This window comes from Gracilinanus agilis, chromosome 3 (genome assembly GCF_016433145.1).
Source record: "Gracilinanus agilis isolate LMUSP501 chromosome 3, AgileGrace, whole genome shotgun sequence".
Lineage (NCBI taxonomy): Eukaryota > Metazoa > Chordata > Mammalia > Didelphimorphia > Didelphidae > Gracilinanus > Gracilinanus agilis.
Window position 1 is genome coordinate 629,596,636 of NC_058132.1, and position 27,773 is coordinate 629,624,408.

At 36.8% G+C, this 27,773-nt stretch overlaps 1 protein-coding gene across 1 annotated transcript in view; it reads left to right on the forward strand.

Annotated features, from left to right (window-relative positions):
* PLS1 (plastin 1) overlaps positions 1-19,507 on the forward strand; it is a 149,112-nt gene extending 129,605 nt beyond the window's left edge. Inside the window, exons 9-14 of the mRNA XM_044669456.1 lie at positions 1,884-1,962; positions 7,615-7,729; positions 10,261-10,394; positions 10,837-10,960; positions 17,186-17,310; positions 17,538-19,507. Of these exons, the coding sequence (XP_044525391.1) occupies positions 1,884-1,962; positions 7,615-7,729; positions 10,261-10,394; positions 10,837-10,960; positions 17,186-17,310; positions 17,538-17,673 (713 nt within the window). The 3' untranslated portion in view covers positions 17,674-19,507. The remainder of the gene's footprint in view (positions 1-1,883; positions 1,963-7,614; positions 7,730-10,260; positions 10,395-10,836; positions 10,961-17,185; positions 17,311-17,537) is intronic.
* The last annotated feature ends 8,266 nt before the right edge of the window (positions 19,508-27,773 follow it).

Consider the following 27,773-nt stretch of genomic DNA (forward strand, 5'->3'; position numbering starts at 1 on the left):
AATATGAATTTCCTAAGTAGAGAAACTTGACTAGATAGCAGTTCATTTGAGAAAAATCTGTGGATTTTAGTAGAAATCAACAACAAAATACATCAACAATGTGATATGGAATTTTGTTTTAGACTCCATTAAGAGAATTGAAGTATCTAGAGTAAAGGAAATCATTATCTCCTTGAATTCTACCCTGGTGAGCCCAAACGTGGAGTATTATGTTCAGTTTTGGGCAACATATTTTAGGAAAGAAATTGATTAATTGGAAAAATACGCAAAAGAGGGTCATCAGCATGGTGAAGAGCTAGAGCTTTGAAAGCATGCCAATAAGGAATGTTTGAAAGAGCTAGTCATGTTTATCCTGGAAAAAAAAGAAGGCTCAAAGGGGATATGTTAGCTGTCATCAAATATTTCAAGGACTGTCGTGTGGAAGAGAGATTAGATTTGCCCTGTTGGTCCCAGAGGATAGAATAAGAAGCAATGAATAGAAGCTGAAAAGATAGATTTCGGCTTAATGCAAGGAGGCATAGGTTGCCTTGTTTGGTTAGTGGCCACATCTTAACTTGAGGTTTTCAAACTAAGACTATAATCAGTGCTTGAAGATTTTGTAGAGGGGATGCTCAGCCTGGTATGATTAGACTAATTGGCCCTTTGGGTTCTGAAATGAGGGGCTTCAATCTGAAAGTGCCCCAGGGGGTTCTGGGAAGAAAAAGAATGGAACAATTGAGCCTGATTTGTGCCCTTGAGAGTTTGGGGAGTAGCAGCAGTGGTCTGTGGTCTTACAGGGCGTGAGCTAGGCTAGCCTGTGGGTCATGAGTACTCAAGGGTCCTGGGTCCATACAAATTCCTTCCTTGTCAATTGACCATTTGACCCAAGTGATCATTGCTCTGCTAGGATATTTCAGGGCTCCCTGACTCAAACTAGAATGGTAGAATATTCTCACCAGGAAATAAATCTAGAGCATTAACTGGGAGTGAAGTTAAAATAAAGCACATAGGTCTAGTTACAGTCTGGAAGGGATAGGGATAGAGCCACATTGAAACTCCATAGTGTTCCACTGCATTTCAGAAGAGATTCATTTATTCCTTCATAGCATATTATGAACTGCCTTTCTTAGACTGGCACAAGCACTGCCATAGTGGGAGTTTTGAAGGAGGTGATGGTAGCCACAGGCCAAATTATGGTACTAAAGGGTGTTTAGCTAAAGTGTTAAAAAGCTTATTGTGGTAGAAAGTAAATCTTAGCTATAAAAGATGTTTAGCAGCATTTGGGAAGGGTATAGCACTGAGACATTTATAGTAGGAACTACCAGCAGAACACAGGTGACCTGGAAGTATCAAAATGTCAGTTATGTCTGTGAACACCTGTGTTAACAGTGGATTTTTACTGCATTTTGCATTTGTTCTTACCTCTCACTTTCCTTCCACTCCGCCCATTTACCATAGGCAAAATACAAGTTTACATACTACATTAGTTTCTCATAGCAAAAGCAAAGGGCATACATTTAGAGGTCCCTTTGGAAAAAACTGGCTTTTAAAAATTACCTTTGGCAAATGATAGCTGTTCTATTTCTAGTTAACAGGACAAAAAATCTAGTTAGAATCTCCCCTCAATTGAATGCCCAGTACATCCTAAAATTATCAACTATTGCACATAGTGTAGCCTCAGAGGAATTCATTTTCTTCTCAGTAATGCTGTAAGCAAATAAAGACTTCCGCAGAGATGAATGCCATTTGCAAAATGGGAATTGTTTTCTAAAGGAAATACAGCATAGGAACCACAACTAATCACATATAGTTGGCTTAAGTGTAAGAATAGTTTTAATATGTATGGCTTTCTTACCTCCTTTTTTTCCCCTTAAATAATCATTACGAACTCATGTCTACTGTAGGAGAAAGCAAAGAAGAGAGAACATTCCGGAACTGGATGAATTCTTTGGGTGTCAATCCATATATTAATCATTTGTACAGGTAAATATTTGTTTGCTTTCCATCTTCAGCACAAATGATAACCTCTTTAAGGACTAATCCCGAATCTTTAAGTAACGGATATTTTTTAAAATCAGGAATTCTGCCAGCAGATGGAATGGAGGAATGAGTTATGCCTTGCAATGAAATGGATTTAAAAGGAAAATTAAAAAGAAATCATAGTATTAGCCATTTAAAGTTCAATTTCAAATGCTTGCATAAATAAGCATTTCAGTAAAAGTAATCTCTCTTCCTTATTTGAATTTCTGACCAAGAAATAACCAAATGATTTTTACTTCCAACTCTACTGGTCAAAAGAATGTAGTTATAAATGCCTATCGTTATTTCAGAATCTCCCAAATTATATTGTTACAATAGGGTTTTTTTTTGTGGGGGGGGGTTGTATTTTCCCTAAACCACCCCCATGCTTCCATGTATACTGTATTTATACTGTTATACCTACCAACTTTTTTCTAACTTTTGTGACTCCTCCCTTGGATCTCTGGAAAGTCATATATATAATACATGCCTAGAGACAGGCTCTGTGTCTATCATCTGAGAGTCATTCAGGTTAAGTTCAGAGAGGGCCATTGCTACGAGTGACCACTTAGTGGTGAAGATTTTGGGGCATGACAATTAACTGCCTACTGAGGAGTCATGATCTTCATCAGGGAAGGGACAGAGCATACCAGTGAAATCCAGGACCTTCTGAAATGCCAAAGCATGATGCTCCTGGGCATAATGTTAGATTTTCCCCAAATAACTTCAAGTAATATTTCTTTCAAAAATCATAATAAACATCAACACCAACAGAACTCAAAAACATTTTCTAAATCCTTCCCTTTGGGTTTATGAAGGACTTTTTTCAATGTCTCCTCCCGGATGTGTATGAATAAAAAAAAATCCTCTGTTTTCCCTTAACATAGATTCTATCAACTTGTCTTTTTTAAAAACATAGGCATTTAATTTGAACTTCATCATTTATTAGCTTTGAAACAATCAGGACTTAATTACCTGAATTTATCAATAATTAATTGGTCCCCAGACCTTTTCTAAGTATTAATGGAAATCTTAATTCTCAGGCAAATTTACTGCTTCCTGGAAAGAGCAGCTGCACTGAATTACCTAGGGTTCCTGAAATAACTGTAAGAGAGTGGTTCTGAAAGCCCATACCCTAGCCACAGAAGAAGGGTGGGCAAAAGGCAGATGGACTTACCTTTTGTTAGAAGTGCTGAGAAGATGGACACATGCAAATTGGATCTATTTGTAAAGAAGATATGTAGCTAGCTGGGGAGGGAAGACAGGAGAGGAACACCCAGGTCCCTCAAAAATGCAAATTTGGCCTCTTCACTAATTGCATATGGGGCTATTCCATCTGGATTCCCAAGACTCCAAAAGAAGTGAGGAGGAGGTCAAAAAGCATTTACTGTGTACCACACACTGTGCCAGGTGTTGGAGATACAAAGATAGGCAAATAGACCCTGCCCTCAAGGAGCTTACATTCTGATGGAGGAGACAACAGGACAAATGGGAGGAAATTGCAGAGGGAAGGCACTAGGATTGACAGACTGGGAAAGACTTCTAGAAGAAGATGGAATTTTAGCTGGAGTTTTAAGGAAGCTAGGGAATCCAGAAGACAGAGACAAGAAGGGAAAGAATTCCACAGTGAAAAATGGAGTAAGGCAATGGAATGTCTTACATGAGGAACAGCAGTGAGTCCCAGTATCATAGAGTAGGTGAGGGTTTAAAAGTAGGAAGAGGCCAGCTGACAAAAGGCTCTAAAAACCAACAGAGGAGTTTATCATTGATCCTAGAGGTAACAGGGGACCACTGGAACTTCTAGAATGGGAGAGTGACTATACTTTTTTTTTAACCTATAACTTCCATCTTAGAATGAATACTGTGTATTGGTTTCAAGACAGAAGAGAGGGAATGGTTAGGCATTGCCCAGGGACATACAGCTAGGAAGTGGCTGAGTTCACATTTGAACCCAGGACTTCCCATTTCTAGGCCTGACTCTCAATCTGCTGAGCCTCCTAACTTCACCTCAGACCCATTTTTTAGGAAAATCATTTTGATAGTCACTCAGGTGGAGGATGTGCTGGATCAGGGAAGACTAGGGATGTGGAAAGACCTGCTGTCTTGTCATAAGAGCAAAGTCATGCATAACCAAACCGCCAAAATAAAAAGAGAGATACACTGATGTGAAAGACAACTTTTTCTCTAGAGGTAGATAGCAGTCCCCATCATAAGTCTTTCAGGGTTGTCCCAGATCAGTGCACTGCTGAGAGTAACCAAGTTTTCATAGATAGTCATTGCCCAACATTTCTGTTATTGTGTACAATATTCTCCCAGTTCTGCTTATTTCACTCTGCATCAGTTCCTGCAGATCTTTCCAGCTTTTTCTGAAGTCATCCTGCTTATCATTCCTTATAGCCCAATAATATTCTATCACCAACATGTACCACAATTTGTTCAGCCATTCCCCAATGGATGAACATCCCCTCAATTTCTAATTTTTTGCCTCCACAAAAAGAGCAGCTATAAATATTTTTGTACAATTAGGTCCTTTCTACTTCTTAATTATCTCTTTGGGATACAAACCCAGTAGAGGCATTACTGGATCAAGGAGTATGCAGTTTTATAGCCTAACGTGCTTTTTCTTTTCTTTTTCATTTTTTAATTGTCATATGAAACACACTTCCATATTGGTCATTGCTACAAGAACACAGTCATACATAACCAAAACCTCAAAATAAAACCAAAGATGCACTGATGTGAAAGATGATTCCAAAAGTTCTTTCTCTGGAGGTGGATAGCATTCCTTGTTATAAGTTAAAGTGATTTTTCTAAAGCATGTTTGGCTATGTCACACCTCTACTCAGTTAACTCTGATGGCTTCTTTTTGCCAAGCAGGAACAAATGTAAAATCCTTCATCTGGCATTCAAAACCATTCATAACTTAGCTGCACTACCTTTCCAGTCTTCTTACCACCTCCCCCATTTACTCTTCAATCCAATGACACTGGCCTCTTCGCCTTTCCTCAAACAAGACACTCCATCTCTTAGTTCCAAGCATTTTTACCAGCTGTTTTCCATGTCTGGAATGCTCTCCCACCTCATCTCTGCCTTCAGGCTTCCCTTGTTTGTCTATGCTGTGGTTTACATGCTGGGTCCCTCATTAGATTATGACCTTCTCAAGGGCAGAGAATGTCTTTTGTCTTTCTTTGCATACTCATGGCTTGGCACAATGCCTGGCACATGGCAGATACTTAACAAATGTTTGTTGACAGAACTAAATTGATTTTCTATCTGTTAAAGGAAATAGTAAGTCTTTAAGTCACATTCTGGTAATTACTGATCATTCCACATAATCTCGACAGGTACACCCAATCATGAACCAAAGAGTTTCCATAGTTGCTAACATATTGTGGGACAAATATATGTCATATATGGACTTCATGTCAGAATTCATTCATTCCTAAGAAGGCATAGACTTTGAAGGCACTTTTCCAAAAGAGGTGGTAGTTTTGGCTATACATCAGTCTAGTACTATACCTTTCCACCCACAATATAACTGATACAATTGTACATTCCTGAACGTTTTAAGGACACTGAGTTCAGAATAGACATCTCTGTGGAGACAACATATGACCTTTCTGGAATATGAATACCAATTCCACCAGGATGATATTGCCAAATTTGTACCACATTTGCTAAGATCTGGATGACAACCATGTATGTCTACATATTGACTTGTATTTTTGAGGAAATGTAGACACTTACAACGTTAGAGGAAAAGTGAAAAGAGCTTAGCACACAGCACCTTTGGTTCAGAAGAGACAAACCATGGTATAATGCCCAAGTTTGTTGTTAAGACCTTAGTCAAGGAGACAGTCTTACTAAGAAATCTTGGTCTTCATGAGGCAGATCTAGAGAAAACAACTTCATTCTTTGTTGTAGAGAGAATGGGAAATGTATTCATTTATAGAATATCCAGACCCTTTCTAAAGATAATTAATCACAACCATTTATTGCCTAAAGAAGTAATGCTTGGTCTCTGTGATAAGAAATAAAAGGCGGATGGCCACTTACTTCAGTGCAAAAGAAACCACTTAAGGGGCAGCTAGGTGGTTCAGTGGATTGAAAGAATCAGACTTAGAGACAGGAGCTCCTGGGTTCAAATCTGACCTCAGACACTTCCTAGCAACCTGACCCTGGGAAAGTCACTTTTATCCCCCATTGTATAGCCCTTACATCTCTTCTGTTTTGAAACCAATATACAGTACTGATTCTAAGATGGAAGGTTAAGGGTTTAAAAAAATTCTTTTTTAAAAGCAGTTTTTCAAAGACTGAACCAGACAATGGTTCAGAAATGGACATTTCAGGGGAAGAAGACTTAGTTTACTATAAACTGACAGCTAGTTTTAAGTGAGGGGTTGGAGAAAGACTGAAGTCAAAGGCAGTACTTTTCCTGTTTAGACCTTCTGCCGTAGAAACCTTTACGGTCCCAAGAATCCCCACAGAGAGCTATAACTCTGCTAGTCAGCCTCAATCTGCCATGAGTGCAGGCTTAGGGAGGCAGGACTGTGCTCAGCCCATACTGTCAGCTGCTTTAGGAACAGGAGCAGTTAGGTCAAATAAACCAATACACATTGGTTTATTTGACCAGTGACCAGACCGACTTAGGTCGTTACACTGGAAACTGAAGAAGTGGTTACAAACATAGCCAGATCGCACGTTCATTAATGCGATGTGGTGATTCCTGCTTATTTATGTGCCTTAAATACGTTGGCCTCTTAGCTAGGCATCATTTTTGGTTTGTCTGTTTGCATAAATGCAGCCACATATATATGTTCTATTACTATATAAATCTACTGATATTATTTATTAAATTACTTTTATGAATTTTATTGATATAGACATATATATATACTGTTGTGACACGTACACATAATGTCACACGTATAATTTAGACTTGTATTCACTAGAGAACTCTATTCAGAATGCAAGACTGAACAAATATGTCCAAATTGTTGATGCGAATTAATATTCAAATTGATTATTTAATTAACATTCTTTAATATTAATTTAAGCAAAAGAATTAAAGAAGTAAATAGTAGGGGAAATGATATATCTCCAAATAATTATTTTAGATAATTGCACTTATGTCATTCTCTTTATATAGAAAATTGAGAATTGACCATATTGATGAACATTCTCTGAGCTCGTCAGTAAAACTCTTTTGAAGTCACCCATGAAATGTCAAGCACATAGATGGAGATCTCCAAGACACCGGATAAATGATCCTTTGTTGAGGATTTATAGGGGGACATGAAAGAGTGTTTTATAGGTTGAGTAGTGGCTAGATTACCATCTGAACTCTTGGAGGTCATACTCATCCTGATGAGATTACAGAGCCATTAAGGTACTATTTGTACTTTAAGAATTTTGGGTTCATGAAATCTATTTTACTCACTTCTCATAACAACGTGAACAGCTGTGAGCAATTTTTTGGAGTTAGTGTGATATTTCTATCATATTCCAAACACTGGAAACCCCCGTTACAGTAATGTTTGGTTATAGATGAAGCCCACTTTAAATGGATTTTGCACTTGAATATAAACATTTCCTGTTTATTCATATTGTTCCTAGTGACCTGGCTGATGCTTTAGTGATCTTTCAGCTGTATGAAATGACTCGGGTACCAGTGGAGTGGAGCCATGTCAATAAACCTCCCTATCCTGCACTTGGGGGTAACATGAAAAAGGTAATTGAAAGTCATGTACCTGTTGTTCCTTAGACTAGTTGTCACTGTACTGATCTCTCTCAAAGCATCCAGAGATTCACAGGGTTTAGGAGTGAGTAATCTCCTCACAGGGAGTCTGATTCAAACAAGCATTTCTTGAGGCAAATGGCTTTGTTTCCTATCTGTTTTTAATATAGTTCTGGAAAGATATTAATATCTCAAACCAAGCATAATAAATGATCGTTTCCTTCTTCTCCAACTCGTGGTACTTTATGACAAACAAGTCTAAACCCTTAATATATTTCTTTCCGTACTGATCTGGCCCTCAAATTCTGTACCTGCTCACCTAACCTTATAAGGTGATATTCATTCAATAAATATTCCTAGTGCCTGTACAAAATGTATACTGAATGTATATGTATATAAAGTACTGGTAGCGATGTTATGAGTAATGTAAATAAGATTATGGTATAATCCTTGCCTTTAAGGACTTTATAATTTATTTGAAAAAATAAGACATGCACTCAAAGAACTATGCTACAAGGCAGTATATTGTATGTCTTATTAATAATGAGCTAAAGGAGATCAGAGGGAGAATGAAAAATTTCTAGTATGTAGAGTCACAGGAGAAAGCAGGATTGGAGCTAGCCATTGAAGAGTATATATGTTATTTTATCAGTTAGGAGTGACAGGGGAAGAGGAAGGATATTGAAGGTAGAGAAAATTGTGTGGGCAAAAGGAAAGCCAAAGGCAAGTTTGGGGAATGGCAAACAAACCTCTTTGGTTTTTAATATATATGTATATTCCAATAACATGCAATAAAAATTTTCCATCCAAGTTTTCCTAAGCTATATGATTGAACTTTTCTCCCTCCCTCCCTTCCTTCCCCAACTCCCGATGTTGGCAGGTGATTCCATCTGGATTATACATGTATTATCATGCAAAACATTTCCAAATCATTCATTTTTGTAAGTCAGCAACCTTATAAAACCAAAACCCCAAAACATAAACCCAACTAAACAATTAAAAATCTGTATGCTTTCATCTGCTTTCTGACTGCAACACTTCTTTCTCTGGAGGTGGATGGCATTCTTTGTTATCAGTCCTGGATTGTCCTGGATCATTGTATTGCCGAAAATAGCCATCTATCATAGTCGATCATTCTACAGTATTGCTGTTAACTGTGTACAGTGTTCTCTGCTTATTCCTGCTTCTTTCACTCAGGCAAACCTCTTTGAATGGAATAAATAAAATAAATACAAGATATTAATAAAATATAAAACAATCATAGCTATTCACAGTATAGCAATACAAAGAAACTAGTTTTGTGTTTTTCTGGGTATGTGTACACAAAGAACTGTGGTATTTGCACCAATACTTATTTCTTATTGGAAGATAATTAAAAGGAAATGGAAAATTAGATATTTTATAAACTTTTATATGCTTATCCATTCTTTCTTAACCAATTCCTTTAAATTTGCTATTTTGGAACTCTGTAACTTTTGAAAATTCTTTCAGATGATATCATTTTTACTTCTATCCAAACCAATAGAGATAGTGCTTTTCTCAAAACTCTTGCTTATCATTCTTTCCCTAATGCCAGGACACTGTAGTCACATACCTTTCTAACTGCTCATTTTATTTCTGCTTTGAATATTTTTCTTTTTTTCATGATCAATAAGTGTGACTATTCTTTAAGGCCAAGAGGGACAGTCTAATGAGAGAATTCGTCTACTTTCTTGGCCTTAGTTACTATTTATAAGAATGGCACAATTCCAAATTCGATCCTTTTTTTGATTGGTATCTCTAGGTACCTTTTAGGATGTGTTCAGTTGACCATTTTATTAAAACCAAACATTTCAAAATGTTTTTCTTTTCCTTTTCCTTCAAACTAACATTCTTTCCCAACTTGCCCATCACTGTTGATGTTACTGCCATCTTCCTAGGCTCCGAGATTGCAGCCTTGGAGTTATTTCCCTCCCTCCTCTCTTCCCCCAAACTCTTCTCTTTTACTCCCTACACATATTGCAGTCAATTTGGCTAAATAACAAATTCCCACGTATTTATTTCCATTTTAAATTAGTAGATTTCTGCAGGCTTTTAGAAAGCAACTCTCATTTTAAATTGTAAAATTAAATTGTATCCACTGCCTGTCCTCCCACTAAAGAGGAAGTGCTATAGCCAGAACACTATGAGGCTCCAAAAAATTGGGCATCTGTTCCTTTGCTTTTAAAATTCTGTACATTTGGGCTTCTGGAGCATAAATGTCTTTTAAACAGGGTATATTTATCTATAAAGACTACTGGAAATGAGAGAGAATTCATAATATTATATCCTTGCATATTTATTTGTAGAATTTAAATCACTTTATGATGTTTAATTCTTAAAGAGAAAGTTGCTTTCAAGTCCTCAATTTGAGGTGTAAGCAGAACCAGTATAAATTACATAAGATGCTAGGAGATGCTTCAGATGACTAACTATACTAGACTGGCAGGATTTTAATGGATATTTGTCTTTTATCTTTATGGTAAGGCTTATACTTATATTTCTAGCTTGAAAATTGTAACTATGCAGTGGAACTTGGAAAGAATAAGGCCAAATTCTCCCTGGTGGGGATTGCTGGACAGGACTTACATGAAGGGAATTCAACTCTTACCCTGGCATTGCTATGGCAGCTGATGAGAAGGTAAGGATAACTAAGAGTTAACTATATCAACCACGAATTGTCCTTTCTGATAAACAGTCATTTAAATTCAATTTTATAGTTGTTTTGGAATTGTATTGAGTAGAGAGGAAATTCAGAACAGAAAATAATCATTCTAAAATTGGGCTTCTTGTTGATAAACACCATTTAATGTAAACCACAATTTATTTAAAAAATAGACTTGTTCCACTTATGAAATAGAAACAAAATTCAGTGATTAATTTCACAAAGACATTTCCCAATGCAGATTGTTAATCCTTGAAAAAATGCCTCTAGCTTCTGACTAGCGAACTTTGTTAAAATGTAATTAGCAAACTGAAAATGAATAACATTTCTTTAGAACTGGATTATTCTGTTAGAGAATAAATATTTATGTCAGTAGTTTGAAGGTGTATATTACATTTCAGCATTTTTTCTATTGTAGATATACAGTGAATGTACTATCAGATCTTGGAGAAGGTGAAAAAGTAAATGATGAAATTATCATTAAATGGGTGAATCAAACTCTTGCGGATGCAAATAAAAAAACTTCCATTTCCAGCTTCAAGGTAAATATGAGACTGATATGAAAACATTTCAAAGAAATTTAACTTAATTTCAAATGAGAAATATGGATAATATGCCATATATCTCAGATTTAGTATAAGGCTATATAAGCAAGTTTAGTTACGATAACAACAACAACAACAACAATAAAGCTAGTTATTTGGTATTGTGTAGAGAAAAAATCCTAAATATTTCCATTTCTTAACTGTTTAGCTAGTTGTCTCAGCACCCATATTGACATAATTGAATGGTGTCCCATTAGGCAAGTCTATTTTATGAGAAAGGAAAATCAGCAAAAAGCCAAACATAACTTTGTCCTTATGAGAAGTAAAACAGTAAATAAAAAATAACCATTGCTTATGTAGGACCTATAATGCTTTGTGCTCCCTGACAGCAGTTTCAGAACTGTACTGACATCATTTCCAAGGCATAGCAGAACCAGCCAGATTGAAGTGGGATTGAGAAAACGGGTAGGAAAAAAAATCTTGTCATCTAATTTATAATGGTCCTTAGCATTCACTTACAAGCACTTTTAATCAGCAAACCATAAAGCATTCACAATGTAGTATATCATATACATTCCCACTAATTTTGATGCATTCCCAAATTTTTGTTGTTTTTGCATGCATGCTCAAGTCAGAATCTAAGCATGTTTGCTTGTATACCTACAGTGAGTCATCTAACCTACTTTGCTGTTTCATCTGCATTGTGTTTGTGTTTCCATTATAATATATGGAAAACCTTCAGTCAACTTGCATTTGGGGGAAAACATCATAATAAAAAAGTGATTTAAAGGAGAAAGGACGGGGAGGAAGGGATTTAGTGTTTCTTAAACTCTGAGCATCACAGGTAAAATCATTCAAATATGGAGGTTAAGGGAAAGGAGAAAGGATCTTCTGAAACCCACTCTTGTCTGCTGTTGGCAAAGACAGGTAAAAAAATATATACTACAATCAGAGAAGCAGAACAATGAGCCAGGGCCTGGGTTTCTATTGGGGGGAAACGAATATGCAAAAAGAAATGAACACAACATCTAGTTTCCCCAAGAATATCTAACTTTTTTTATTGCCCTCTTATCTTTGCAAAGAGTAATGATTAATTCAGAACATTAAAAGTTATAAAGACATGAATAAAAATCATAACATTTTAGGGTAAGAAGATACCTGAGATCACCTTTCCTTACCTACTTTTACATGTGAGGAAACTGAAGCCACAAGAAGTTAGTAACTTGCCGAGGTCACCCAGCATCATAGTACAGCGAGGTTTATGTATTTACTTCAAATGCAAAACCAGGAAGCAATGAAATATCCTGATGTCAATCAATCAATATTTATGGAGTGCCTACTATATGGAAGTCACTTTACTCTGTTATGGGGAGGAATACAAAGAAATATAAGACATGGCCCTTTTTCTCCAGCTCCTTATAGTTTGGTTATAGAGAAAAGATATAGTCATATGAAAAGGTAATTTTGACAGAACCAGTGTCTATAAAAGGTAAGTACAAAATTAATAGTATGAGCAACACATGTTTTCAGGAGTTCAGAGATCACTTATTTGTAGGGTGGTCAGAATAGAAGAGGTAAGATTCAAGTTCATCTTTGAAGGTTGAATAGGATTTTGGCAAGATGAGGGGTAGATAGCCCTCCAAGGTTGTGGGACAGAGTTGTAGATTCTGTCAAGTTTTATTTGGGGTAAAGTGAATAAGCTAGTTTGGCTAAATTGGATAGTTCATGACAAGGAATGGTGAGAAGTAAGGCTAGAAAGGTTTTGGTTGGGGCTAGGTTGTAGATGGTCTTGAATGCCAGATGAAGGCATTTGGATTTTAATCTGTAATCAATGGGGAGCTTAGCATAGTGCTTGCCTAGTTGGAAGAGACCTCAGTTACCATCTAATCTAACCCATCCATGAAAGGAATCCCCATCTAACATACCTGACCTGGTTATCTGGCCTCTTCATCTGAATACTTCCAAGGAGGCAGAACTGCCTTTTGAGGTAGCCCATTCCACTTTGAGACACCTCGAATTGTTAAGAAGTTTCTCCTGACATCAAGCCTAAATTCCCCTTCAGACTTTCTTCCATTGTTTCTGGCTCAGCTCTCTGAGGCTAAATAAAATGTCTAATCCCTCATCCTCTTGACAGCCCTTCAAATACCTGAAGACAACTTTACTGACTCTGTCCCCTTGCCCCTTTCTCTGCACGTTTTCTGTTCTGCAGTCTAAACATCTCCATTCCCTTCAACCACTCCTCTTAAGGTATGGACTGAAGGCCCTTCACCATCTTGGTTGAGTTCTGAATATTCTTCAGCTAATCAAATATGCTTCTTAAACTGCAGTGCTCAGAAGTGAACGCAATACTCCAGAAGGGAAATGATGATTGCAGAGAACAGGACTGTCACTTCCTTATTCCTGAAACTATGCCTTTCTTAAAGCAGTCCAAGATGGCCTTAGCTTTTTGAACTACTACATCACTCTGTTGACGCATTGAACTTTTAGTCCACTAAAACTCCAGATGTTTTTCAGAACAAAATAAGACAGAAGATATTTGTAACCATGCTACTTCTGCCTTTGAAGTTGATTCTTTTATAAGCATAAGGTTTTAAATTTATCTCTGTTGAATTTTTTTTTTTAGGTTTAGTTCTAGTGTTTCAAGATTTTGGATCTTGACTTTGTCATCTGCTTCATTAGCCATCTCTCCCAGCCTTGTGTTTTCTGCGCGTTTGAGAACATACCATCTGTATGCCTTCATCCAAGTCATTGACAAAAATGTCAAACAGCACAGGGCCAAATACAGATCTTTGGGATACTCCACTGGAGAACCTTTGCTGTATTGGCAAGGAACCATTAATGAGAATTTTTAAAGGCTATAAGGCATTCCTCACATGTGTAAAAAGCAAAGATGACTCAAGAGTTTCTGGGATAGGAGACTTATTGATGATACCATCATGTCTGATATTCTGCTTCTAAATAGGGACACCAGGAGGTAAAGCTAGTTTTAAGGGAAAGCACTGAGGTCAGTTTTAAACTTGTTGAATTTGAAGTGATAAGTATCTTGATGAAATGTCTACAAGACCATTGAAATTGCAGGACTGTCGGTCTGGAGAGAGATCAGAACTGGAGATTTGGAATTAGAAATTATCTGCCTAAAGATCAGAATTAAAGCCAAGGGGATGAGAGGAATTTCTAAGATAAAGTTATGTAGAGAGAACAACAGGCCCAGACTAGAAAATGTGGAATATTTGTCACATGTTCCTTTAAAAACCAATAGGCAACAGGGTCAGTGAACACAAGAAAAGTGTCATTCCCTGTTTCTGAATCTGTTCTTATACTCAGATGCATTCGTGTACTTCTTCTTTCTTCCACTTGATTCCTAGTACCTTCTGCACTCTAAGATGAGTATTATAGTACCTGATAAGCAAGGCCAATGCCTACGCCTCTGTTTTTGTGATTCCACATTTTTACCTTCCCTCTGTATTCTAACTGCCTGGTGTGCTTTGCTGCCCATCCCCAGCACGTTTTCCTAGAAAATCGCCCTCTCTTCATACTCATTTTCTCACTAATCTACATTATGTCCCCTGTCTACTGCCTGTATCCCTACTGTCTGCAAACACATTTAAATCTCCTCCACCCTCAAAATGCTCTCATTTGATTCATCTATCCCTGCTAACTATTTTCCTCTATTTTTTCTTCCTTTTGTAGCTAAACTCCTTAAGAATGCTTTCTATAATTGATGCCTCCACTTCCTTTCCTCCCACTCTTTTCTTACCTCGGTGCAGTTTGACTTCATTCACTTGAAACTGCTCCCTTCTTACTGGTCATATCTGCTGGCTTTTTCACAGTCCTCATGTCTCTTGACTTTTCTGCAGTATTTGACCTATTCACCATCATCTTCTCCTTGATACTCTTTCTCTAGGTTTTTTTAAAACCCTCACTTTCTGTTCTAGTAACAACACTAAGAGAGAAGAGTGTCAAGGGCTTGGCAAATGAGGTTAAGTGGCTTGCCCAGGGTCACAAAGCTAGGGAGTATCTGAGGCCAGATTTGAACCCAGGTCCTCCTGACTCCAGGCTTGGCTCTATTCACTGAGTTACATAACTGCCCTTTTCTCTAGGTTTTATGGCACTGCTCTCTTCTGGTTCTCCTACCCGTCTGACTCCATGTTAGCCTCATTTACTGGATCTTCTTCCAGATCACACCTGATAACCATGGAGGTTCCCCAAGGCTCTTTCCTGGGTCTTGTTCTATTCTCCCTCTATACTATTTCACTTGATGATCTCATTAGCTCCTGTGGATTCAACTAGCATCTCTATGCAGATGATTCTCAGACTTATTTGTCCAGCCCTGACTTCTTCCTTAATCCCAGTCTTATATGCCCAACTGATATTCAAACTTATCAAACTGGATGACTCATAGATGTCTTGAACTGAACATATCCAAAACTGAACTCATTATCTTTTAATTCCCAGAGCTCCCTTTTCCTAACTTCTCTATTACTATTGTGGGTAGTCATCCTCCTGGTCACGTGGACCTGCAACCTATCATCTTATTTCTTCAGTCTTTTTCCACATTCATTCTCCAAGTCCTGTCGTGTCTACCTCCATAGTTCTTATATATCAGTGATTCCCAAAGTGGGCGCTACAGCCCCCTGGTGGGTGCTGCAGCAATCTAGGAAGGCTGTGATGGCCACACTTTTTTTTGTATTACATTCTATTCTGAGTTCAATAAATAGTTTAATAATTTCCAGGGGACGCTAAGTAATATTTTTTCTGGAAAGGGGGCGGTAGGCCAAAAATTTTGGGAATCACTGTTATATATGCTCCTCTGAAACTACCCCCATCCTGGAGCAAGCACTTCTCACTTCTTCCCTGGACCACTGTAATTGCCTACCTGTCAATCTCTCTGCCTCGCCTTTCTCCACTCCAGTCCTTCTTCCATTCAAATATGAAACTAATTTTCCTGAAAAGCCAATGTTACCTCATCAAACCTATCCCCCATTCAGTGAACTCCAGGGTCTCTCTATTGCCTCTAGGATCCAATAGAAAATCTTGTGTTTGACTTTCAAAGCACTTTACAACCTGGCCCCTCCTTACCTATCTAGGCTTCTTGACCCCCATGTACTCTGTGATCCAGGGACACTGGCCTCCTTACTATTCCTCATACCCCACACTCCATCTCTTGACCAAAGGCATTTTTACAGCCTGTAACTCTCTTCTTCTTTATCTCTGCTGCCTAACTTCAAGTTTCACCTAAAAGCCCACGTGTTACAAAAATCCTTTCCCAAGTCCTCCCTAACCTTTGTGCCCTCCCCCTGAGATGATCTCCATTGTGACCTGTGTATATCCTGTGTTTACAAAGATGTTTGCACATTAGCCTCATCCCCCCACACACACCTTGATCCCACCCAGACAGTGAGCTCCTTAAGAGTAGGGTCTTTTTTTTTTTAACTTTTCTTTGATTTCCCAGGGTTTAAGCACAATATCTGGCACATAGTAGGTCCTTATTGACTGACAGACACATATATTTGGCTCCTGTCTATAGTCCAGCCATTTGTTCTTCTTATCTCCTGTTTACCTGATCTGATGCCTGGTCTTTTCCAGAGAAACATTAAGCATAGACTTAAGAATCAACAGTCTAAAGGATGAAATGCAATTGGTCCATAGAACTTCCTTAAGTCTCAGGTAGCTCTAGCCTCCTTTCAGGATGTAACAAAGTCTAATGAAAAGACCATCAGCCTCGTAGCTAGAAATTTGGAGTCTTCATCTGATATTTAGCTGTGGGACCCTGGGCAAGTGACTCAACCTCTCTGACTTTAAGTTTCCTTAAGTAGGCATATTAATACTTGAACTCCCTACATCTCAGAATTATTGTGAGGAAAGCCTTCTTTAATTCTTGAGGACTACCTAAATGTGAACAATTATATATTATTCATTGACCTTTTGCGATATTGTTCATATTGTTCCATGGTTTATTTTAGCCAGGGCTTTTATAAATAGCCCTCTGATTGTATTTCCTAATAGTAGTGCCATTATAACCAGACCAAAGAACCGCGTGGTATTAGTGTGGCCCCCAAAGGGAACCATTGAAATGATTTGCTAAAGTTAGGTATACTGGAGGATTGACTAGAGGGCTACTAAAGAGAAGTGTGGAACTGCCTTCATTTTGGTAGTCAAAAGAGGCATTTCTGATAGTTAATAAGTAGTAACATTTATGAATCTTCACTAATTGTTTTTTAGGATAAATCCATTAGCACGAGTTTACCTGTATTAGATTTAATAGACGCCATCGCACCAAATGCAATTCGTAAAGAAATGGTCAGAAGAGAAGACTTGTCCCATGAAGACAAGCTGAATAATGCTAAGTAAGTGTTGATGGTTTATTTGCAAATAAGCTATTATTTGGATTTTAGAGCTTTCTAGTAGGAAAACACACTTTATTTGTAACAATTTTTTTTGATATAATTTAGAGAAAATAGAGCTTGTGAACTACAGCCTTCTGAAATTTATTCCTATTTAACAACATATTTCATTACTTATTACAATATACAATAAGGACTAGAAAATGAGATGTTTTTCTTATCTTTTCAAGATATGCCATTTCAGTTGCTCGAAAGATTGGTGCACGGATATATGCCCTACCGGACGACTTGGTAGAAGTGAAGCCAAAGATGGTTATGACGGTGTTTGCATGCTTAATGGGGAAAGGCCTGAACAAAATAAAATAATGAAATATGAAATTAATATTCTGCCATGTTCAACATATTGAATGCCTCACAGTTTACAGAATTCCGAAGTTTAGTGTGTATAAAACCAGAGATTATTTGTATGCACAATGGTTATATATTCATTAATGATATTTAATATCTTGTTTATACTAGTTAGAACTTGTCAGCCTTCCCAGATAATATAATTAATTTAGTAATTAATTCTGGTGATAGAAAATGTTCATTACCATACTCAGATTTTGTCATTGAATTATTTCTTTTCCCTAAAATACCATTAAATCATGACTGTTTTTTTTTTTGTGATGTAAAAAAGATCAACTAACTCAATATATTATTTCAGGACCTGCTGAGGAAAATGTGTTTTTTTTTTTGTTATTTAATTTTAATCAGTAATGTATTTAAAGTCATGCTCTATAATTCATCCTTTTTATTTTTTTCTTTCAAATATGTAACATGGGCAGCAAACTAGCCTTCTGTAAATTTCTATATTGTCTAAATTTGAAAGTGACAAATATTGCTCATTAATATTAAACCTTTTATATGAGAAAACACTCTTAAATAAACCCAAAATTTTGTTCTCTTGTTTAAATAGCTATAGCTTTCTACGGAAAACATAACTGAGACTCTAGTGCTAATACTTTTACTTTTAGTCATTTGATAATGTGGCATTAAACATATGGCATATTCAAACTTAGCAAGATATCATTTATAGAGTGTATATTGAGCAAAAACATTTAAAATATTTAAAGTTCTGAAAATCCTATAAGAGAATTTGTCTAATCAATCAACAAGTATTTACTTTGTGTCCAGCAATGTTCAATTTCTGGATTTCTGGCATATGAACATTTTAGGAATTCTCTCATTTAAACTCACAATTGGTCGCCTCCTGCCTCTTTCTTTATGGGCTCTCTTTGTGACCAGACCTCAGCGAGCATATAGCTAGATATGTTGACCTCATCTTGCACTGGTTACAGCCCACTTAGGAATCAATAAATGATGTTCTCTCTGTAAAAATGAATAAGGCTAATATTTGGTGGATAATATATTTTCATGTTTTTTTCATAGCTGGAGAGGCAACAGGGTACAGTGATAAAAAGATGGGGAGTCAGAGAGCCTGGTTTCAAACCCCAGTTCTGCTGTTTACCACTCTGGGGACCCTGGCTAAATTGCTTGACAAATACAAACCTTAGATCTCTCATCTTTAAGATGAGAACATTAAACAAGGTGACCTCTGGATCTCTTCTGACTCTCTATACCTATGATCCTAAGTTTCCTTCAGATTGGGAATAGATGGTTCCTGCCTGTATCTGTCAGGTACCAGTTGGATTAGATGACTTCTAAGATCCCCTACACCTTGAAATTCTACGTATAGGAGTAGATTAGGTTTTTAGACAATCCATTTTCATGGTTGGTCGCTATCACTTAAAATTCCAAAGTTTCCACCTTCAAACTCTGATGCTGGTGCCATGTAACAAAAGCTCTATCACGTATACTTCACAGGGAATAAGTAGACCGAATTTCCTCTTCTGTATTTACCACTGATAAGTGTATGAAAAGGTGTCAGGGAAAAGAAAGAACATCCATGTCTTTGGGAAGGAATATTTGTAATAAAGTGACTTGAATGTAGAATCTTAATGGAACATATCATTACAAAAAAGATATTTTGCCTTCATTTTCTATTGTGACTAGGATATTCCAATGTATAGATTTAAACAATGTTCTCACTCTTCAATAAGATAATTTAAATCACATTTTCAATCCCCCCTCTGATTTTAGCCACTATATTGTTATTAAATTTATATAAATTATGACACTTGAGGATATTTCCCCTGACAAAAATGTATTTAATAAAGATATTATATATGTAGAAATGTGTCTATTTTCTTCCATTTAATAAAAATATGTAACTTTTAAATTTTTGTTTCTCATAAGCCTATGTTCCAGAAAATGAAAACAAACAATTTTAAAGTAGTAAATTAAAAAAATAGTTTTCATAGTATTATTTTAACTACTACATAGTAGTGGTGATAACCCCTCATACGATTTTGCTTTCCAAGTCCTGGGAGTGCCTCAAGGTCTTCTTGGGAGTTTGCTTATACCAATGCATGGAATAAGTACCATGATCCCTGTGGGTTTCATGTTAGTGAGACCCTTAGCTTCATTTCTGCAGGACAGTGCCAACTTGTTGGCAAGGAGTGTGTGGAAATAGTTCATTGGAAATTCTAAATAAATTGTAATTTCTGTATGAGCCCCCCAGCTTAGCTGACCAAACCCTTCCTGCTTCTTGGACTTGGTTTATTTCTTTGAAGTCTAGTCATATGAATTTGGCATAACAGAATTAATTCTCCACAGAGGATGACAAATGTACTTGGTACCATAAGGTAAACAAATGATACAGGATAATTAATACACCATGCTTAATGAAATAAAATATCAAAGAGTCTGATGCTCTTCCAGTCCCTGGGAGTACCTCCCTTGTTCCCAATATAGGAGCTGCCTGAAAACTATGAATTCCAGGAAAGGCACAGTTTCAATTGGTTTATAGTCCACAGAAAATGAGTGCCTACTCAGTGTTCAAAGATTTTAGTAGAGTGTTCTTTAGATGAGAAGGTAGGAATGCTGAACTGAGGACTCATGACATAGGACACAAATTCAGGAGAAGGCAGAATACCCAGCAGGTGATATTCTTGGCCCTCGTTATCCTGTACTGGCAGGGATCACCAACTTTTATGGCTACAACTGTACCATCATGATGGAACAATGGGGCAAATCAACAGCAAGAAGTTTTCTCCACCCAGCATGCATTTCAGCATCTCATCCTCTCTTACTTTTAATGCTGACCTTTCTACTCCAAAATTCTATCACTTCTTGTGAACACCTTTATAGCTTAATCTACAACCCAAAGTCTCTACTGTTCTTGGAAGTAGGGAAGAAGGGTAGCTGTAGAACAAAAGGTGCAACTTTTTTTTTGCAGTTTGTTGATATTTTCATAGATAACATTTAACAGAAAAGAAAAAAAAGACACAGTAGACAAGTGATCCAAGTTTAGCATAAGCTAAAATCAATCTAATGAAGCTGTCTTTAGGAAGAGATGATTTAAACATAAAGTCACAATTATTCAATCTTTCTTGTTACTGTGGATTTGGAGTTTCTGCAATTTGGTACAATTTCTAGATTGGGATGGAGGAGAGAGAAATCACCTTAAGAACCACATTGCTGCTAAAGTTAACATATGTTCAGGCATTCTCAAAGACTTGACTTTGATGCATGCTCAGCATCAACATAATCTATATTAATGTGATACCTGACCTATAGTTACCACTTTTGGCTGGGTGCAGAATTCAGTGGAACAGCATATATCCAAAGAGGGGCTATCACTGACTTGGGTTATTCTTGATGCCTTACTGTCAGTTTCTTCAAGGTGGCTATGAAGGGAAAGGAGGAGATTTGACTTCTAAACTCCCAGGCTTAGGCTCCAGGTCTTACTAAACCATTTGCTCTCCATCTTGGGCGTTAGTAGTGATTTGAGCATTTTTATCTCTGTTACTCAGGGAGATAGACTGTACTTTTCCAGCTGTGGCTAATATGCATGGAGATATGTATACATATAATCTCTACATACATTCTATATATATGAGATAAAGAGAAAAATGTTTTTGAATGCATAAAATAAGATATAGGATAACAAAGAAAACCAATAAGAATTGTTATAAAATATTTTTAAAACAGATTAAGAAAATTTATTATTAAAGAGTTGGCTGGAGTACAGAGCTTAAGTGATTTGCCCAGAGACAGTCAGTCTATATCAGAGATGGGACATGGATCCCATATCTTTCTAACTTAGGACAGCTCTCTATTCTGCATAATGCAAAGTATATAGAAAACACTTAACAAAAACTTAACTGACTATGCCATGTTGCTTCTAATATGTACATATATATGGATACATGTTTGTACACTTATACAGATACATCATGCCCAATATCATCTGAGAGCTACTTTTTCCACATTATTTATTTATTTAGAATATTTTTCCATGGTTATATGATTTGTGTTCTCTCTTTCCCCTCTTCCCTCCCCCTTCCTGGAGCTAACAAGCAATTCCACTGGCTTATACATGTTTTATTACTTAAAACCTATTTCTATATTATTCATATTTGTAATAGAGTAATTAATCTTTTAAAAGCCACAACCCCAAATCATATACCCATATAACCGTTATATGGTTAAGCAATAAATCATGTTTTTCTTCTGTGTTTCTCCTTTGCTGGCTGGTTGTGTAATGCAAGGTGGCTAACAGAAACTTTTTGCTTCTGTAATTTCTAATGGTCACAAAAAGTCAGTTAGAAGTCTTAGAATCTTCAGAAAGTCAGTTAGAACTTAAAGCTATAAATAGAGGTGAAGTTCCAACTGACCATGCTTTTGCCTTCTGACTTTCACTATGGCTGGAGGCTTTGCTTTGGTTTAGCCTTTTAACTGTGGCCTTTCAGCTTGGCTTTGGCCTAATTGCTTCAGCCTTGACCTGTGCTTATTTTGTCTTGGGGAAATTTAAACCTATCTCATTTCTCTGGATCTCTCCCTGATCTCTCCATCTACATTCTCTTCCCTTCCCCTGAATTTCCTTTGGGCCCTGGGTGGAAGGGAGGGCTTGGTGATTGAACATTGTGGGTTTTAGTTTCTATAGACAAGTAGAGTATCCTCAAATAAGTTATCCCTACTTTTAGTGATTTAATAAGGACTTTACTTAAAAGGCAGTCAAATCTCCAGACTGGGAGAGCAGGCTCTCTCAGTCTAAACCTCTCCATGACCCATCCCCCACCATCACCCCTCTCCCTAGCTGCAGTTAGAAAATTCTGAACCTCTTTCCCTCTGACTAACCTGAGATTAATAAATCCCCTTGTTACTTACTCAAAGCCTCTGGTAAATCATTGTATTGAAAATTGAGGCAAGGGCTAAAGAGGGAAGAACCATTTCCTTTTTATTTCTTGAGAGAACTGGGGGCATCCGTTTTGGCAGGAAGTACCTACCCGAGACTTCCTCCAGCCATCAGTTTGACTGGTAGGGAGGGGCCCTCTCGACTCCTCCCTCAAGAGACTTTAGGAACTAACAAGAGAAACCCTCCAGCCAAAACCTAAACATTTCTTACTGGCCTTAATATCCTTCCTGTATCCTCTGTCTCAAGCCTCTGGGAATAAACCTGTTTGAGCTGCCCTCTCCTACATACCCCATTTCCTTTATCTCCTATATACCTTCCCTTACCTTCTTTCCTCCTCCAATAACCTTATAATCACCTAATATCACCTTTATCCTTCCTCACACCCAAACTGCCTCGTTGACTCACTCAGATTACCTTATTAACTTCTTGATAACAGTTGTTACCATCTGCAAATTTCAGGAGTCCTTCTGAAGCCTTGGAGTGCCAGGTCTTCCCATCTCAGATCTCAATATGTCCAAGCTGTACAATATAATACAGTTCTGCCCAGTATAGTACACTTTCATATTCTCCTATGATCATTTAGACACTTCCTTCTTTTAACCTTTGTCTTGTCTGCATTTTGGCCGTCTAAGACTGATCTGATTTCCTATTTATAACATTCCCTCTTCAACTTTGCTCCTTTGAATGGCTACTTTCTACATTTAGCCTTTCTCAATCCCCCAAGTTTTGCCTCTTCCTCTACTCCCAATTACCTTGTATGGATTTTGTATCTACCTATAGATAGACCTGTTGCTAGATTATAAATTCAAAGTCAGAGATTTTCATTTTTATTTTTATATCACAGTGCTTGTCACATAGTAGAAGCTTAGTAATGCTTGTGGACTGATTAATTGCTCCAATGTAATTGCCTAAAGTAACATTGTTTCATTATGTGATTTAATGGTCAGTATTATGTGAGGGTAATCCGGTAGTATGAAAGCAAAGCACTTAAAAGATAAGAATTCTGACACCTAAGGTTATCTGATTTGAAACAAAATAATCCTAGCAAATACCTAAGTGACTCAATTTTAGCTGGCCTACTTTTATTTTAATAAATGTTGGGAGAGCTTTGGACTGAACTAAAAAGTCACCATGGGAACTATGAGAATCAGTGTATTACAGCGTATCCCAAAAGTTGTAGCACAGTTTTAAACCATTAAAGCTTAAAACTACACTAAGACTTTTGGGACACCCTGGATAGTAAGTATAGTAGAAAGGACACATTTGAACTCTTGTACTCATTTTCTCAGAAAACCTGGAGCTGCCCAGGGGTTAGATCATTGTGTGCAAAGCTGCTCTACTAGTCCTTGACTTTAGTTGTAAGTTAGGTGTGTCCATAGAGGTCCATTTTAAGATGGCTTTTAGGGAGGAGTGAAAAGAGATTCTCCTCCACTCCTTCCCATGGGAGACTTTCATTCCTGCTGGAAAAGGCTTCAAGAGATTGTAACTGGCCACTCTACCCTCTGGAGAAATAGGACAGCAGGAGAAAATTATAACTGTTTGCCCCACTAAATATTGAAAATGTAAGGAAATAAATTTTAGATTCCAGCCACTTTTCTAGGTACTATCTCTTAAAAAGGAAGGAGTGCCTCAAGCTCTATCTTCAAGTATGATTGATTCTCTTCACACCAAACCTCAGTTCCACATAGACCATCACACATAGTAAATAGCAAAGAAATCCACTAATCCAACCTGAAAGCATGCAGAAATCCCCAAAGATTGTATAGATTAGAATATATATCCACTGTGATAATAGAATAGAATAGATAATACCCATAGTGAATGAGCTCTCATTTGGGAGTGTGATAGAACATCTTAGAGAGTCCTTGATCCCACCCAAAAGGGAATTCCCTAAAGTCTCTAGTGTGGCAAGCTGTGAATAGGAATGTATTTGGCTTCTTCCTAGTACAAGGCATTCCTTCCACATCGCGACTTTCCCCATCAAAGTTTTGATGTATGTCAAAATAAGAAATTAAGTAAGGATTTTGGGAAAGTTTTGTAGAAGCCATAGATGACACAAAACATTAGAAACTCAGAAATCCATAAAATATGCACAATATTACATAATATCAGCATGTTTTATCTTTTAATACAATAAATACATACAATTTCTTTTTTCAAGTTAAAAATAAGTAAAAAGTTAAAGTTTGTGAGAACATGAAAGTCAGCAGATCTTAAAAAGTTTAGTAATTTATAAGTGCATATAAGGTACTATAGATACCTCATAAAAGAAAAAGATAAAAATTCAGGCTTCTCCAGTATGAAGGGAAGGTAAAAATTTTTAACAGATTTCCTAGATCATGGGGATACCACCCCTAGCCTCCACAATGGGGGATGTCTATATTTCTCTCCCTCAAGAGATCTCTTCCTAAAGAAATCCTGGAACTTCATAAGTCTTCTTTAAAATCCAGAGCCCAGAATCTCTCCCAAGTTCTCTTAGATACACTCCCCATAGAGTCCAAGAGCATCAAGTGATCATTCTCTTCTCCATTTAGGAGAATCTTATGCAAATATCAGACTTGAGAGTTGGGTTATACAATATAAATTCATGTCTGGCTACAAAATATGAGACCATTATGATAAGTTATCACAAATGTTTCAGGGAAGAGTAGAGTGGGTTCTAGTGCCTATGAAGAGTATTTATCAAACCACCAAGTACACAGTCTTGGTATTTTACAAAATACCCTGTAACATTACCAAGTGGGAGACAGACTACATGATTCTTTATTGGGGTGAAAGGAGAGTTGATTTAATATAGACAAGTAAATTATTTTTAAAACATGAGTTCTAGGTTTGCCACTTATTCATGGTGTGGCCTCTTTAATCTATAAAATGAGGGAAATGGAGAAAATGATTTCTAAAGTTTTCTTATTCTAGAAGATCAAACCTAATATTGATTTGGAGTGACCTTTGGATGAAGGGAAAGGATATATGTTAGTTGATGAAGAAAGAAGTCAGGGACAATAATGCCATATACACATAAACCAGTCCAATCTGCAATAAAACAACTGAGGCAGAGTTCCATGCCAAATGCTATTATTAAAGGGACCTGTGCTCCTTTAATGAATAGGATGCCAGATCTTTCTCACAGTCTGAGATGCCTCTCCTCTAGGGTATAAGTTTTTTAAATGCTTGTTACCTAGATGATACATAAGATATAGAAGAGGCAGAATAAAACACAAAATCTCATTAGTCAACAAATTTATACCCTGACTCTTTAGGAGTATCTACCAGGAAGGTTAGCAGGCAGATATCTACATGGATGATCACAAAATGTCTAGGCATAGACTGACTCGGCTGACTAAGGCCTGGCATGCTGGATGCCTCCCATGTTGGGTAATCATGGAAAATAACAAGGGTAGAGGGGGTAAGAGCAGAGAGACTCCTAAAATAATTGGAGGACTTTCCACAGTATTAGAACATTTCTCTCATGCTTGGATGATCAGATTCAGGGTAAAGACTGGCTCTGGCCTTCTGATCAGGGTAGAGGTTGCCTAGTCAGAATGATTAAGCAAAACAAATGGAATTTATAAGTCTAATATAAGAAAGAGGGTTTTTAAATGGATACAATCATCCTAACATAGTTAATATTGATTAATATACTTGATTAAATAAATGACTAACTTAATATTGATGGATAGGTATAATCACTTCCCCTATGAAATTGCACTAAACTGATTGAAAATAAACTAGGTATAGATCACAGATCAATAAATCAATTACTTCTCATAGTAAGAAAACATAGGGATGATCTAAAAGAGTATATGCAAAAATGATAGAAAAATTGTTCTGATTATAGCCAAAGGAAGTAGTCAGGCCCTGAGCAAAATTATTCATATGATGTAGTGTTTATTTGTGGCTTTAAAGTCATTTAGATAATAGTATTGTACTGTACCAAAACTGGTAGTTATTTTGAATAAAATGACATAACAATTAGATGGAAACCATACATTATTCATGAGACTGAACTTACTGTACTTTAATCATGCCTACAAAAACAATGGCTTCATTTGAGTGGTCAAAGAATTTTTAAAAGTTCTAGTCAGAAGTAACCTTTGGGATCACCCTATCTAGCTCTTGGAGCTTACAGATGAAAAAAAAAAAGGCTGAGAAAAGTTAGCTTACTTGCCCAGGGTCTCACAGCAAGTAAGAAGCAGGGCTAGGATTCAAACTCAGGTTTTTTGACTCCATATTCAGTGTTCTTTTCATTATTACATATATTTTAGAGATCCATAATTTCATTGCTAGAGTTGCTATACCATTTTTTGAATAGCATCATTTCTGCTTACTGTTGCTCTGTGGTACCTTTCCCATTTTACCACCATTTAAAAAAATGGCTGAGTGAATCAGCAATCAAATCCATCAATTCCTTCAGTACCCTGGTTTTCTTGCCATTTCATTTATCACTTTCACATTCCCATAAATCATTTTTGTTCAATCCTTAGTCTGAAGATCATTTTCCTTAGTAGGAAAGAATACAAAACAAAAATTGAATCTTCTATCTTCTCCATTCATTAAAATCATACCATCTACTCCGAAAAGTAATCTACTCTAAAACACTTATCTTTTTCTTTCTCAGTCTAATAGCTTCAACAGATTCTGAGATTTAACTGTTCTTATAGTATGGTGCTACTTATTTGTATTCATCCTCAATTATCTGACCTTGTTTCTACCTTCTTTACATGTCTTCTTTTTTAAATGGTAGATTGGTTTCCTATACATGGACATAAATCTCTCAAGACAGTTGCCTCTTTTTTTTTCTTATCAGAATCATTTTTCTGTTATCTTCAGTGTTCCCTGAGAACTTCCCATATCGATGAAATCTTAAAAGCAATGTCCCTAAAATAAGGTTCAACTGGCATTTTTATTTGTGAATAATTTTGATTAGGAAGTTTTAAGTGATTTCCTTTCTATAAAATTTGCCTATCCTATTATTTGATCTATATACTTTGTATTTGCTTAGATTTCCCAGATTACCAAGTCTAGTAGTATAGGTAATTCATAATATTATCTTTTGTACTGAATACTTAGATTAAAAGACTTTTGAAGACTTGATTGGAACACTTTCTAAAAGGTACTTGGTCTTATCAGGGTACCATTGAGTTGAAGGATATGGTGATTTGTA